Here is a 13525-nt window from a genome sequence, read left to right on the forward strand (position 1 = left end):
TCTACCAGTCTGTAAGATTTTTTCTGTAGAAAGGGATAGATAAGATTTTATGACACATCCATGAGTAATTCTGAGCCACAACTCAAACCACAAGCCAAATACTTCAAATCTGCCACCCATTGGGAAAGGAGGGAGAAAAGCAGTTGAAAAAAACTGCTGTTGTAGATAAATTGCCTACATTTATAGTGTTGCTGAGGTACCTATAGCACTTGCAGCACCTCAGAAAGCCTGAGGCTACAGCATAACCCTTATTTAGGGATGCCAGCTACCCAGAAACTATCCACCATGCTCACATCAGCAAATGCACATCCCACAGGACTAGTGGAGATGTAGACAGCGTTATAGTTCGCAGGGCATATGAGGGTAAAGGAGGTTTATGCTTAGCCCTTCAGGTTAGGGCTACAGCAAAACGTGACACTTTTCGGCTTCAGTCCCTGCAGTTCGTTTCCTTACCAGTTTGGTTGCTTTCATTTCGAAACTCTATAGAAATTTGTTTTCACCTTCTGACTGACTTGCGGAAAACAGACTCTACAACTCGAATAGAGTTATAAGGCAGGTATGTTTACTCTGGCGCCGGGGTGCAAGGGGATTTCTCCACAAAGCTTGCACAACCCCAGCACATTTTACCAAAAACTTACAGAGTGTGGATACACATACTCACTGGATTACATAACACAAACATACACATGCATGAGTAAGGCTGGGTTAGTTCGAAAGGCTGATGCCAACAGTTTATGTTCTCTTTGCACCTGTGCACTCCCTCCTGGTGGTCGTCTTCGGGGATCTTTGGGAGGAAGGCTCGTAGTCTTTCTCGCCTTGTTTCTTCCCCGGAGCATGCGCAGATTCTCCTAGCCAATTTCTTGAACAACAAAAATGTTTTTCAGCTGGTTTACTCATCCTATCTTATTTAAGGGAACCAATGAAACTTCTACAACCCGTATATGGCTATCTTTACTCATTACCGAGGCCCAACTAGTTAGAGCACACCTGTTCCTCAAGGACAAAGCCATGATATTTTGCTGAACACTGCAGTTCTTGGTAGATTTTCACAGTAAACTGCTTTGTTTTGATGGACACAGTAGTCCTTGGTAAAATTCCACAGAACAGTCTGGGCAAGCAGGCTTCTTAGCAATATTTAAAAAATACTATAAGTAATACTATAACTTGCTAGAAGTAAGTAAATAAGTTGCTAAGCAGTTTTCTATAAGTAAATAAGTCTTCAAACAAGTAATCATTTCTCTGTATCAGTAGGAAAGAGCTGAGCTTCAGTAACAAGTACAAGCTGTGCTCCAATGCCTCCTCCACTGATAAAAATTAATGTGAACCGAAATACCAACATACAGAAGAGGTGTGTATGAAGGCCTTTTATTTTTAAAATGTTCATTTTCATCAATCGTGAATACACAGTAATAGAAAAAGAGACAAAAAAGCTGGACAGACAACAGGAAGAGTACAATACTGCTGTATCTGCTTCTCTCTATCTACCTCTGTTTTGCCCAGCCCTGAGGAGCATCAAGACCTTCCTGGCTTTTCCTTATTCATTAGACACTGTCCCCTAACTAGCAGAGGCCGAGGCCTTTGAGAGGGATACCACCTTCTAAAACCCTTCCTCCACCAAGTGCTGTCATGAAGAATAAATCAAATCATCAAGGAGTGACAAGAGAAGTGTGCAAGGCACACACCTCAAGGCCATGAAAGGCAAGCAGAGAGGAGCTGTTACGATACAAAAACATGCAAGGTAGAAAAACCTGCAGCTTCAGCATCTCCATATTGAGAAACCTCTGTTGCAGTGGAAGACTTCTGCACCGCTGCGTGCTGAGGCCAACACCTGAAACAAAACTCTCAAAAAACCAGTGCTTCAGTTTCCTTAAAGGACATGTGTTCTCTGAACAAAGCTCATGAAAGAAAACAGGAAAGGAAATGACAACTTTACACTTGAAAGCATAAAAACACAGAAATACTGAGGTCAGGGAAACTTATGACAGTAATACTTTGGACTTGTAATTAATTATATTGCAATTTACCTCTAATGAGCCCAGAGCAGTTTGCATTGCCACAAATGCAAATGAAGGAGCTGGCTGGGGTGCTCGCCAAGCCGCTTTCCATCATTTACCAGCAGTCCTGGCTGACCGGGGAGGTCCCGACAGATTGGAAACTGGCCAGTGTGACGCCCATATATAAGAAGGGTCGGAAGGATGATCCAGGAAATTACAGGCCTGTCAGCTTCATGTTGGTGCCCGGGAGGCTGATGGAGCAGCTCATCCAGAGTACCATCACACAACACATGTGGGACAACCAGATGATCAGGCCCAGTCAGCATGGGTTTATGAAAGGCAGGTCCTGCTTGACAAACCTGATCTCCTTCTACGACAGGGTGACCTGCTTATTGGATGAGGGAAAGGCTGTGGATGTAGTTTACCTCCACTTCAGTAAGGCCTTTGACACCGTTTCCCACAGCATTCTCCTGGCGAAACTGGCTGCTCGAGGCTTGGATGATCGCACGCTTTGCTGGGTAAAAAACTGGCTGGATGGCCGGGCCCAAAGAGTTGTGGTGAACGGAGTTAAATCCAGTTGGCGGCCGGTCACGAGTGGTGTCCCCCAGGGCTCGGTTTTGGGGCCACTCCTGTTTAACATCGTTATTGATGATCTGGACGAGGGGATCGAGTGCACCCTCAGTAAGTTTGCAGACGACACCAAGTTGGGTGGGAGTGTTGATCTGCTCAAGGGTAAGGAGGCTCTGCAGAGAGACCTGGACAGGCTGGAGCGATGGGCTGAGGCCAACTGGAAGAGTTTCAATAAGGCCAAATGCCGGGTGCTGCAGTTCGGCCACAACAACCCCCAGCAGCGCTACAGGCTTGGGGAGGAGTGGCTGGAGAGCTGCCAGTCAGAGAGGGACCTGGGGGTGTTGATTGACAGCCGGCTGAACAGGAGCCAGCAGTGTGCCCGGGTGGCCAAGAAGGCCAATGGCATCCTGGCTTGTGTCAGAAATAGCGTGGCCAGCAGGGACAGGGAAGGGATCTTGCCCCTGTACTCGGCACTGGTAAGGCCGCACCTCGATGACTGTGTTCAGTTTTGGGCCCCTCACTACAAAAAGGACATTGAATGACTCGAGCGTGTCCAGAGAAGGGCAACGAAGCTGGTGCAGGGTCTGGAGCACATGTCGTACGAGGAGCAGCTGAGGGAACTGGGGTTGTTTAGTCTGGAGAAGAGGAGGCTGAGGGGAGACCTCATCGCCCTCTACAACTACCTGAAAGGAGGTTGCAGAGAGCTGGGGATGAGTCTCTTTAGCCAAGTAATGAGTGATAGGACAAGAGGTAATGGCCTCAAGTTGCACCAGGGAAGGTTTAGACTAGATATTAGGAAGTATTTCTTTACATAACGGGTAGTCAGGCGTTGGAATGGGCTGCCCAGGTCCCCATCCCTGGAGGTGTTCAAGAGGCAGGTTGACATAGCACTTAGGGATATGGTGTAGTTGGGAACTGTCAGTGCTAGGTTAATGGATGGACTAGATGATCTTCAAGGTCCCTTCCAACCTAGATGATTCTGTGATCTCCTTGCTGAGGGGGTGTGGCTGTGCAGCTTCGCAGGCCACTTGCCAACATTGAAAAAATTGCAATTGTTGGGAAGCTGTTAATAAGGTTTGTATAATCATGCACACATCATACGGAGTCAATAAATTTGCTGTAAAAATATGCTGAATGACTGAATTAGTATATGGTGATTTTAACCCATATTGTGCTACTGCTAATTTTGCCTCCTTAATCATTTTCCAATCTCAGGCCTCCCACTCATTGCCGTGTGGGGTTACTGTTACCGGAAACACCATTGGTCCCAGCTCTTTAAACTGCCCCTCAATTATTGCATCCCGAATAACTCCCTGCCATCAGTGTGCTGGATTACCATTACCTCCCATGCCTCCCAGTGCCCCCTCTCCCATGCGAGCTGATGATGGCAGTGGCCCGATTGCCACTGTTTCCCCCTGACCAGTCCCCCACCCCCCCGTCATGAAAAAAGGTGTTAATAGGAAGAGGGGGAGGTGGCGGTGCCATAGGAATAGGCTGAGCCAACTAGTTTTCTCCTTAGTGCTCACAAGTGTGGATCTTGTGAACCGTAACAAGATTGTTCATGCACCAATCGGGGTGATGGAGGCGAGGACGGGGGCAGGGGTGGATCGGCGCCTTCCTCTGGCGAGGCGGCAGCGCGCGTGGGGTCGGGCAGGAGGCGGCGGGAGCGGGGTGGGGTGCTCCGGTGATTGTTCCCTTGAGCTTGAAAGGGGGGACTCAAGCGGTGGTGAATCTGTTGATTTTTGCTCGACTTTCCTGACGCACAGGTGCTGCGCGTGAAGCGTCCCCGTCCCTCCTTTTAGGAGCCGCCTTGGGGAACAGGGATCCCGCGAACGTCACAGCAGTGGCGGAATCCTGAGCGCCAGCGCTTTCTGCCTCTGCTGACAAGGCAGCGAAAGCAGAGGCAGGGGTCTGCCGTTCTGCTTTCAGTTCTGTCAGTCTCTAGGATCAATCTCCACAGGGTGGAAAATTTCCCACTGTCTTTAGAGCCTGAGCTAATGTCGTCCCACAGTGCCGCGCCGATCTTTTCCCAAGTAGCTAATTCAAAGGCTGCGCTCACTGAGGGGATTAATCCATGCTGCCGAGCCCATGACAACAACTTCCTCAGGTTTCCCTCATCATAAGATGATCCTCTCTCAGAGAGTATATGTTGGAGGAGCTTAACCACTGTTACTTCTTCTTTGCTTAGAGTAGACCCCATCTCCTCCCCAGCCGCTCACCTGATCAGGGCGAGATACCCAACGATTGCGCGCGCGTCTTCCCAGGCGCCGGGGCAGCACCTGCTATGGCTGCTTCTGCCCCCTCTGGGCCGTCTTCTCTTGCTCGGGCGAGCACCGACGGGAGGGTCCCTGTTCAAGTACCACTTGCTGATGTGGAAGTCCCGGACACAATTTATACAACCAATGTGATCGAGTTAATGCCACTTTATTAAAGGACACACAGCCCTTTATACAATAGCATAAAGTAGACATGTTACTATTTTATCACTATATAGACAATTTCCAGCCATTCCACATCTCTCCATCGGCTTCCTGGAGCACACCAAGTCTTCAACCGACACTCAGGCCCAAAACGTTCCAGAGGTTCTTCACCACATGCTGAGGCCGAGTGGCGGCGTGGTCCCCTTCCTAGACTTCCTGGGGGCCTTCACAGATGGAAGGTCACATTTATGGTCTTCTCCGCCCTACATATATATAAAAACCCATGAATTTATAGAAGATAAAACAAGAAATTACTTGTTTAAAACACAAGTTATAACCAGGACCACTGCTACCAAGAAAGGCTTAGGAAAACACTTCGTAACTTAGACAGGGAGACAGGTCAGAGATTCAGTGACGTCTACTATTTGTTTTCAATAACCCAAGGCTTTGGTGCTACCATAATGGGCAGCCATGTAAAATCCTGAATTCATGAGTCTTGAGCACAAATGGGAATAATGCGAACTGGTGGGGAACAAGCATCCTTAAAGGGAATAGCGAGAAACTTTTGGACTGTCTGGAGGGTGGCCCATTGCGTTGCAAGTGGATTTGGTTCTCACTCACTCTCCCTGTTCCTGCACAAAGGCACATTCCTTTCTCAAATGTAAATGGAGAGGAATGGAAAAAAAAGGGATGATTTTCCACTGGATGCTGAATTCACAAAGCTTCTTCCAGCTCCACAGTGCGTGACAGCAGGGCAGTGTTGCCAGAATACAGACAATAGATGTACTAACTGTGATTGCCTTGTGCATCTTTTGTATATTTGGAAATTTTCTTGGCACTACTACTTCTTTGTTGCTAAGACTCTATTAGCTTATCAGAAGCACTATTCTCACTGCCTTGCTTCATTTGGGGAGGGTGTAGTGTTGGGTTTTTTATGCTTGAAGGTAAAACCATTTTCTCCTACTTCCCTTTCCTGTTTGTGGCTGATATTCAAAATACACCCACTTTATTTCTAATGATACTACTTCCTTCACTGTCTGCAGATAAACAGGCTGAGGATCAACAGTTCATTCCCAGGAGCAAAATGATTCAGTGGAAGAAGAGTGAGATTGGTATATTTAGATTAGGTACATTTAATCTCCTATTAGCGATGTCAGCACTTACATAAAGGAGACATTTCTCCTGCCAAGCACTTACTTTCTGCTTAAGTCTTGCCATAACATCTATCAAGTCACGTGAGGGGATGGACTGTTTCAAATACGTATCAAAATTTTTATGACTCATCAATACAGTCAGCATCTTCCGACCATAAGACCTAACACAGGAAAGAGAGAAATGAATACAGACTATTACTGTCTTTTCTCCCTTGGGAATAAACAAAGGAAACGTGTTAAGAGAATAAGCTGGTATTTTAAATTCATCATTGTGCAATACCTTCATGAGAAGGTTATTACCTATTCAGCAAAGAGAGATTATTTGCCTTCACTTGGAGTCACTGCACAATGCTGCCAGCTGACCACAAGAGGAAAGAGGAGAACACAGGGCAACAGGAAAATTCAATTTCACTCAGAAATTGTAATTTATCTTCCTTTAACTGGCAGAAAAGCCAGGGCAAATCACCTCATGCTTACTATTTATTATTCTATACTACATGTATGCACACAGGCAACTGGTTGCTCATGTGTTCTTGCCATCTATTAATGGGAATTTAACAATCAAAATAAGGTTTTTTGGTTTGGTTTTGCTACTATGAAACTACACCTATCTTAAAGAAGAAATTTGGAGGTCATTCAGCCACAAGATGACAACATCATACAATGATTGGCAAGAACAATTTGTGACTATCATCGGTAACTAAATCTGCAGAAAGGGGGTAGAAAGACTGAATACGTTGGTTAAAGACAGCTGGAATTTTTCTAGGACAGTCTTAACCTTATCAGAAATAAATGCTTGGGATCCTTCAGCGATGAACATCAGCCAACGCTTCAGCTTTGCATTGTGCACGTAAGACCAAGCAAAATTGTTTGACTGAGTAATCTGAGCTCAGCTGATCTGCATAAAGAATCATTCAAGTCACAGGAATTTGGCAATGGTCCTCCTTGCTGGACAACCTCATCTTATCCAGTACAGTCATTTCCTGACAGATATCAAACAGTTTTCATATTTTAGGAGGTGAAATGAAGATCATCACCTTGTGTCCGGGTGACAGTCCTGAGCAAACCTCACCACTGTGCACACCAGCAGCTCAGTCCTGTCACGTGCACCCGACAGGAGCTTCTCAGCTCCAGTTTGCTCCACCGCAGTCAGTAGGTGTTTGGCCGCACACCTCCGCACCAAGACGTTGCAGTGCCTGGAAACAAGAGAACAGACAGTGGAGCAGAGGAAAAAGGAGGGCCAGAAGCACAGGCCTCAGCCATAGCATGCTCCCCCTCATTGCTGGGGGAAGGAGCCGTGTGTTCTCCCTGCACTTTTAGCCACCTGTAGAAGATCCTGTCCTCAGATAAAACCAAAATTGGCATCGTACAGAGGGACTACCTGCAAGGAAGAGGGAGGAATTCAATCTCCCTGGACTATCTGATACTCAATTTCTTTCCCAAAATTAACTCTGACAAAGAGGGAAATGAAAGATAATTCATGCTGACTCGTCAGAGGGCTCCCACTACACAGACAGAGCTGCAGCAGGATTGAAGCTTATTCCACCTGTTTATCTCCAAAATCTGAAGACCCTTGAAAAAAAAAAAATGGGGCTGAAAACCCTGTGGGGTATGAAGCTGCAGAATATCCAGCAATGCAGCCAGTTTGTTCTTTCAGGCTTGGCAAGAGGTACATTTGAGTGTTCTACCCTTTTCAAAAGGATAGCAGTCATTTTAGCCAGGTTGTCCTTTCTAGAGGGTGCGTGTCTGAAACTATCAAGCACAGCACGAATATTTTAAAGCAGCATTTGCTTCAGCTGTCCCATGGGAGTCGGCCTGTGAAGGCGCCTGTAAAGTGACTCACCATCTCAAGGCGAACATGCAGCGTGAATCTGTATAGAAAGTGGAGCTCTAAGGGCACCACAGTCAGACAGACTCCTCTCATCAGGAGCTGCGCCTCCTGTGCAAACTGTGCTGCACCCAGCAGGTTCTCCCTGATCTGCTCCGTGTCCCAGCAATTAGCCTCCTCATTTCTCAAGTTAATTGCATAATGATGATGCATGGGTTTTCCCAGTGCCTCTGTGGTTAGCGTTGTGAAATATCAAAGGGCGCTCACTGCTGGAATTGCCACTGTCCCTCTTCCCGCAAAGCCACAGGCTATGTCACCACCCTTTGCAGGGACTTTCACTTCCCCATCATTCACCACGTCTAGGCAGTGTTGACTGAGGAAAAATAGGCTGTAGTAGGACAGAAGTAGATGTCAAGAAGAAAGGAGCAAGGTTGATCAGAGAATCTAAGTGCTGAGTTCACAGAAGATGCAGGAGAAAGGACCCTTCCCTCCCATCATTCCCCTTCTGCCTCCCATCCCTTCCCTCTGCCCACACAATTTAAGGGGAAGGATATCACTAAGAGAAGAACAACATACTGGACTCCACTAGCCATGAGAGCAGTCATTGCTCGTGCAGCAGTCACACTCTTCACCATGATATCCAGGGATTGGTCGGCTGCTTTCTGAATGAACTTGCTGGAGTCCCCCATCCTCTGGAGCAAGACCTGAGCAATCCCATCCACCTCATGGTCCATGTGCTTCTTCATGGTCCTGAAGAGCTCTCCAAGAGTGCTGATGGCAAATTGAGACACCTTCGAGCGGAGGTTGTTCACCTGGGCAAGTCATGAAGGGAAATGTAAGAATCACCTTGTAAAGAAAATATGTTCCCCTAGACAAAGGTCCCAGGAAGCAACAAGACTTCTTGCTGTGTACAGCTGGAACATAAGAGCATGGTAAGCGCAGAAGACCACAAGCACAGAAACACGCTTACTCTGATAGCAACTTCTTCTCTGGCCTCAGGACCACTTCTAAAATACAGATATCAGGAAACACTGGAAAATAAATACCTGCAGTCAATCCCCCAGGATGCTGAGGAGGAGGCAGTGGGAGGAAGCTGGGAGGCAAAAGCTGCCGTGTTTAATTACAGCTTGGGCAGAGACCTGGGCTGTTGCAAATCACCTGATCAGTGTCTCAGATTCTGCATTTGTATATGGCATAGCTCAAAGAGGAGAGAGACAGATGTCCAGTGGATATAGCTGTATGTACAGACAGATCATAGAGATAGGTGACATAACTATTAGAAAAATGAGTAATGAAGGCAGACACTGAGCACACATGTAGATGAACAAGCACATATCTACTCTGTAACCCATGTACAAGGTACAAGGGACGCAACTGAACACAACATTCTTACCTCTTTGGTAACTGCCAAGGAAACAGCATGAAGCTTAGAAAGAAGGACTTCTGAGTGGCAGACAGCCAGGCATCTGATGCTGAAGAGTCCCTTTGCCTTCTGCTCCCTGAAAGGCAATTACCAAAAAGATTGATTTTTCTCACCACCCAAGAACTAGGCAGCACCCTCTGAAATTACCAGAGTGTCAGCTCAAACAAACAAAGGGAGGTGCTTCTCATACAGCACTTAATTCAGTCGTGGAACTCGTTGCCACAGGATGCTGTGGCAGTCAGAAGCACACATAAATCCAAAAGGCAAATAGATGCTTTCAGAGGGGATGGGTTAATTTGTGACCGTTAAACAAGACAGCCTTTCTGAAATCCCTGGCACATGAAGTCCCGATGTTGCTGCTTCCTAGAAGCTGGCAGACTACGCCGTGTTTCTGCTGCTTGCACCCTCCCTGTACCCCGTCCCTGAGATACAGTCCCATCTGGCTGTTACTGGGGCATTTTCCCTCTCCGCCATCCCCAGAGGGCAGTTCAGGAGTGAGAGTCTGCACTGCCACTCCAGAGATGAGTCTGCACTCTGCAATCTAGTCCACACGCCGTACACACACACCTGCCCCACCCCATCCCATCCCACAAAAAAAAGGCAGTATGTCCTAAAAGATTGCACACCTGGGCAAGAAGAGCCAAAATGCTGGATTTTCCCTGCTTAAAATAACACCCACAACACAGGTTTTATTTTGTGTACTGCAAATCCTAAATGAGTTGTCTGCGCCAATATTCCTTTTATTCTTAATTCTTTTAGTTTTTTCCCAATGTTTTAATATACTGATGTATCATCATGTCTTCTATTAATGGATGCCCTAAAGGCATACCTTGGGAATATGGCATCCCATAGAACATTTCAAAAGCTGAAAGTCCTGTCTCTGAATTTGGCATAGTCCTAATATGAAGTAAGGCTAAGGGTAAGCATTTAATCCATGAGTATTTGGTTTCTATCATTAGTTTAGGTAACTGTTGTTTCAAGGTCTGATTCATTTGTTCTACCCGTCCAGAACTTTGTGGATGCCACAGAGTGTGATATTCCCAAGTGATGCCCAGAGGTTCTGTAATTAACTTTATGATCTTAGATGTAAAATGAGTACCTTGATCTAAATCGAGTACTTTTACAATTCCAAATTGTGGTATAATTTGCTCCAATAAATTTGGTGCTAGGAAAGGCTTCTACCCAGTAAGTTAATTGATTTACCCTTACCAGTAAATAGTTGTATTTCCCAACTTTCGATAGTTCTGTGAAACCTATTTGGATCCTTTCATTCACTGCAGAAATTATTCTGCTGGTAGAAATACATGACATACTTTTAGTTTTCTCAAACATATTGATTTTAGGATCACATTCATTAACATTTTTGTCACCAGGTAAAAGATCAGAGTGCCTGCTTTTTATCCATGATGTGCCATTAATGGTATGCACTGCACAGCCATCAAGATCTTTCTTCTTGTTTGTGGCTTGAATTCTTAACTGGTTTTCATTAATCTCTTTTACACTGTACCCATCACCCAGAAGTTTCACTTCAATTCTGGTCTGGTTTGCAGAGTCTTCTGCAATTCTCCCTGTATCCCTATTGTCTAGAAGGATCCATTTCCCATTCACCACAGTGGCCCCCAATTTCTCAATCTCTGTTAACCAGATCTTTTCCTTGAGTATTAATCATTCCCCTTTCTTCCCAGATTTTTCCAAAGGTGTGAACCACCCCAAAGGCATTATTTAGAATCGGTGTATACAGTGCCTTTCGAGTCTTTGAAAATTTCAAGAGCTCGATATAAAGCACATAGTTCACATGCTCGAGCTGACCATGCAGGACTGGGAGGGCCTGATTCTTTAACCACCAACTTGGTTCCATCAACTATTGCATACCCCGATTTTCGTTTCCCATCTACAACCCTAGAGGACCCATCTATAAACAACTTTTTGCCTTCAGATAATTCAGTTTCTTCTAGATCAGGTCTTACTTTCATGTGTAATTCCATTACTTCAAGACGATTGTGACTTAATTCACCCCTAGGATCCCCATATAAAAACTGAGCAGGGTTTTGAGCACCGGTTACCCTCAGTTCCAATCCTGGTGCTCTCATTAAGATAGTCTCATACTTCAATAGCCGACTATCAGTGAGCCATTTCTCAGCCTTTTGCTGCAGTACCCCACGCACATCATGAGGGGAAAACACTGTGATAATAGCTCCAAAAGTTACCCTTCATGCCTCTTCAATTAGTAAGACTGCTGCCACTAAAGATTGTAGGCATGCTGGCCAGCCCCTGCTTACGGCATCTAATAATTTTGAAAAATATCCAACTGGTTTCTTACTTCCAGCCCAATCTTGGGTCAGAACCCCATAAGCAGTTTGATCTGAGGTAGTTACAAACAACTGAAAAGGCCTTTTAACGCCCATCAAACTTAACACTGGAGGCTCAGCCAGTGTTTCTTTTTAGTTTCTGAAACCTATTCTCCTCTCTTCTAACACGCACCTCCTGCGCTTCCCTTAACAATTCCTGTAGACCCCGCTCTTGCCAATCATCGAATTCTTCTAACTTCTTTCTAATATCTCCCCACAATTCGGCCGCGAATCGAGTTTTTAACAAAGCCTCCCCCACCGGGGATGCAGGGTCTACTCCCGAATACATCTGTGAAGTTTTTTACTCGCTCGCCGCTTTATTCCCCGGCCGGGCTCCTCCAGCAGCGCGCTCAGACCAGAGCGCTCGGCGCAGCCCCCGCGGGGGTGCAGCCGCGGCCGGGCCCCCTCCCTGCGGTGCCGCGGGGGGGCCGCGTCCTGGTGCGGGGTCGTGCCGCGGTCCTAGGGGCCGCCCGCCGCCGCCAACACCTCCCCAAACCTCTGCCCCACTATTTTCTAATTGTTTGTTTTTCTCGGTTACGGGTTCGGCTGCTGGTGGAGGGGAAGGAGCGCTAGGTTTCGGTTCCTCATCCTCTGAGCTTCCCTCATAAGGAGGAGGAGGATTTTCTAAAGGTTGCCATTCTTTATCTTTAGAAGTTTTCTTACCTGCATTCTTATTTTTCAACAGTAGGGTTTTTGATATTGTCCGGGAACCTTTCCACATGTGTGCATAGTCACATTCCTCTTGGTTGTAGGGTTTTTTATTACTTACATATAAATTTAATGCCTGACATGCCCAATCGCCAGTAGTTCCAAATTTCGGCCAAAATAAATGATCAGATCTGATAGGTTCTTTGGTCCATTCGACCATACAGTATTGAATCATTTTTTCTTTACTTTTTCCTTTTGTTTCAGACCAATTAGACCGATTTTTTAACATACCGCCCAGGGGACTGTCCTGGGGAATGTCCGCTAAATCGCTCCCTTTCTTGGAACCTCTCCGTGGGTTCCCCGAGCCGCGGGATTTACTCCCTTTCTGACCCAGACTAGTCACCCTGGTTCCGTATCACCCTGGGATAAAACCAGTCCCGTATCAACCCTGGGATAAAACCTATCCCGAATCTCCTGCCGGCAACCCTGGGACAAAACTAATCCCGTATCGACCCTGGGATAAAACCTATCCCGAATCCCTTGCCTGAGACCTTCCAAACTTCTCCTTTCGCTTCACCCTGTCACCAGCCAAGCTCCTCGCGGAACTCTGGAACCGCGGCTAGAAGGGCTCCGCACTCGCTTCGTGACACTGTCACGTCTCAGTCACACCGCACTCACTCAGGCAGAAAACCCTCCCGCACCAGGCGTCACTCACAGTCCGAGGTCTTCGCCTGGATCCTTCGCGGGGAAATCTCCGGGAGCTTCTTCTGCGATCTCGCTTCTCTTTTGCGTGTTCTTATTGCCCTTTGTTCGTGATACTGCCGGTCCGAGGGAGCACCGGAGTCCAGGGGACACCTAAAAGGTGGGGCGCCTCCCCTGAAAACCAACACTCCACGGGTTCCGCAGTGTCACGCCGGGGTCACCAAATTGTTATAAATGCAGAAGCAGAACCAGAAAATAGTTTTATAAATTGAAATAAGAACGAACAAACAAAAAAAAAAAAAAAAAAAAAAAAAAGCTTGGTACGGCGGGTGAAGCATTTCCCGCTCCACACCAACGCACACTAGGGGGAGCTGTGCCACCCCTCTTATAGTCTACCCTCATGCATATTCACAAAATGGGCGTAATTCTCCCCAAAAA

The 13525-nt window shown here is 46.6% G+C and overlaps 1 protein-coding gene across 4 annotated transcripts; it reads right to left on the reverse strand.

Annotated features, from left to right (window-relative positions):
- Nucleotides 1-4971: 4971 nt before the first annotated feature.
- LOC141941895 (TOG array regulator of axonemal microtubules protein 2-like) lies at nucleotides 4972-13250 on the reverse strand. 4 transcript variants are annotated; one of them, XM_074864873.1, is made up of 7 exons: nucleotides 13101-13249; nucleotides 9360-9465; nucleotides 9013-9201; nucleotides 8543-8778; nucleotides 7176-7334; nucleotides 6182-6299; nucleotides 4972-5247 (listed from the first exon to the last, which is right to left on the reverse strand). In XM_074864873.1, the coding sequence occupies exons 4-7, from the start codon at nucleotides 8710-8712 to the stop codon at nucleotides 5152-5154; spliced, it is 543 nt and encodes a 180-aa protein (XP_074720974.1). In that variant the 5' UTR covers nucleotides 8713-8778; nucleotides 9013-9201; nucleotides 9360-9465; nucleotides 13101-13249; the 3' UTR covers nucleotides 4972-5151. The 4 variants fall into 4 exon arrangements, with proteins under 4 accessions (XP_074720974.1, XP_074720976.1, XP_074720975.1 ...); XM_074864875.1 differs by lacking the exon at nucleotides 9013-9201 and having other exon boundaries at nucleotides 13101-13250; XM_074864874.1 differs by lacking the exon at nucleotides 13101-13249 and having other exon boundaries at nucleotides 9360-9688.
- Nucleotides 13251-13525: the final 275 nt, after the last annotated feature.

This window comes from Strix uralensis, chromosome 3, assembly GCF_047716275.1.
Source record: "Strix uralensis isolate ZFMK-TIS-50842 chromosome 3, bStrUra1, whole genome shotgun sequence".
In the NCBI taxonomy this organism is placed as follows: Eukaryota; Metazoa; Chordata; class Aves; order Strigiformes; family Strigidae; genus Strix; species Strix uralensis.

Bases quoted from the DNA above. Each gene is read 5' to 3' on its own strand.
- LOC141941895 (XM_074864875.1), bottom strand. From the start codon at position 8,712: ATGAAGAAGCACATGGACCATGAGGTGGATGGGATTGCTCAGGTCTTG. The intron at 6,300-7,175 runs GTGATGATCTTC...TTCCTGTGTTAG, and splicing joins GACTGTCACCCGGACACAAG to GTCTTATGGTCGGAAGATGC. The intron at 5,248-6,181 runs GTAAGTGCTTGG...ATATATATGTAG, and splicing joins TGGCAAGACTTAAGCAGAAA to GGCGGAGAAGACCATAAATG.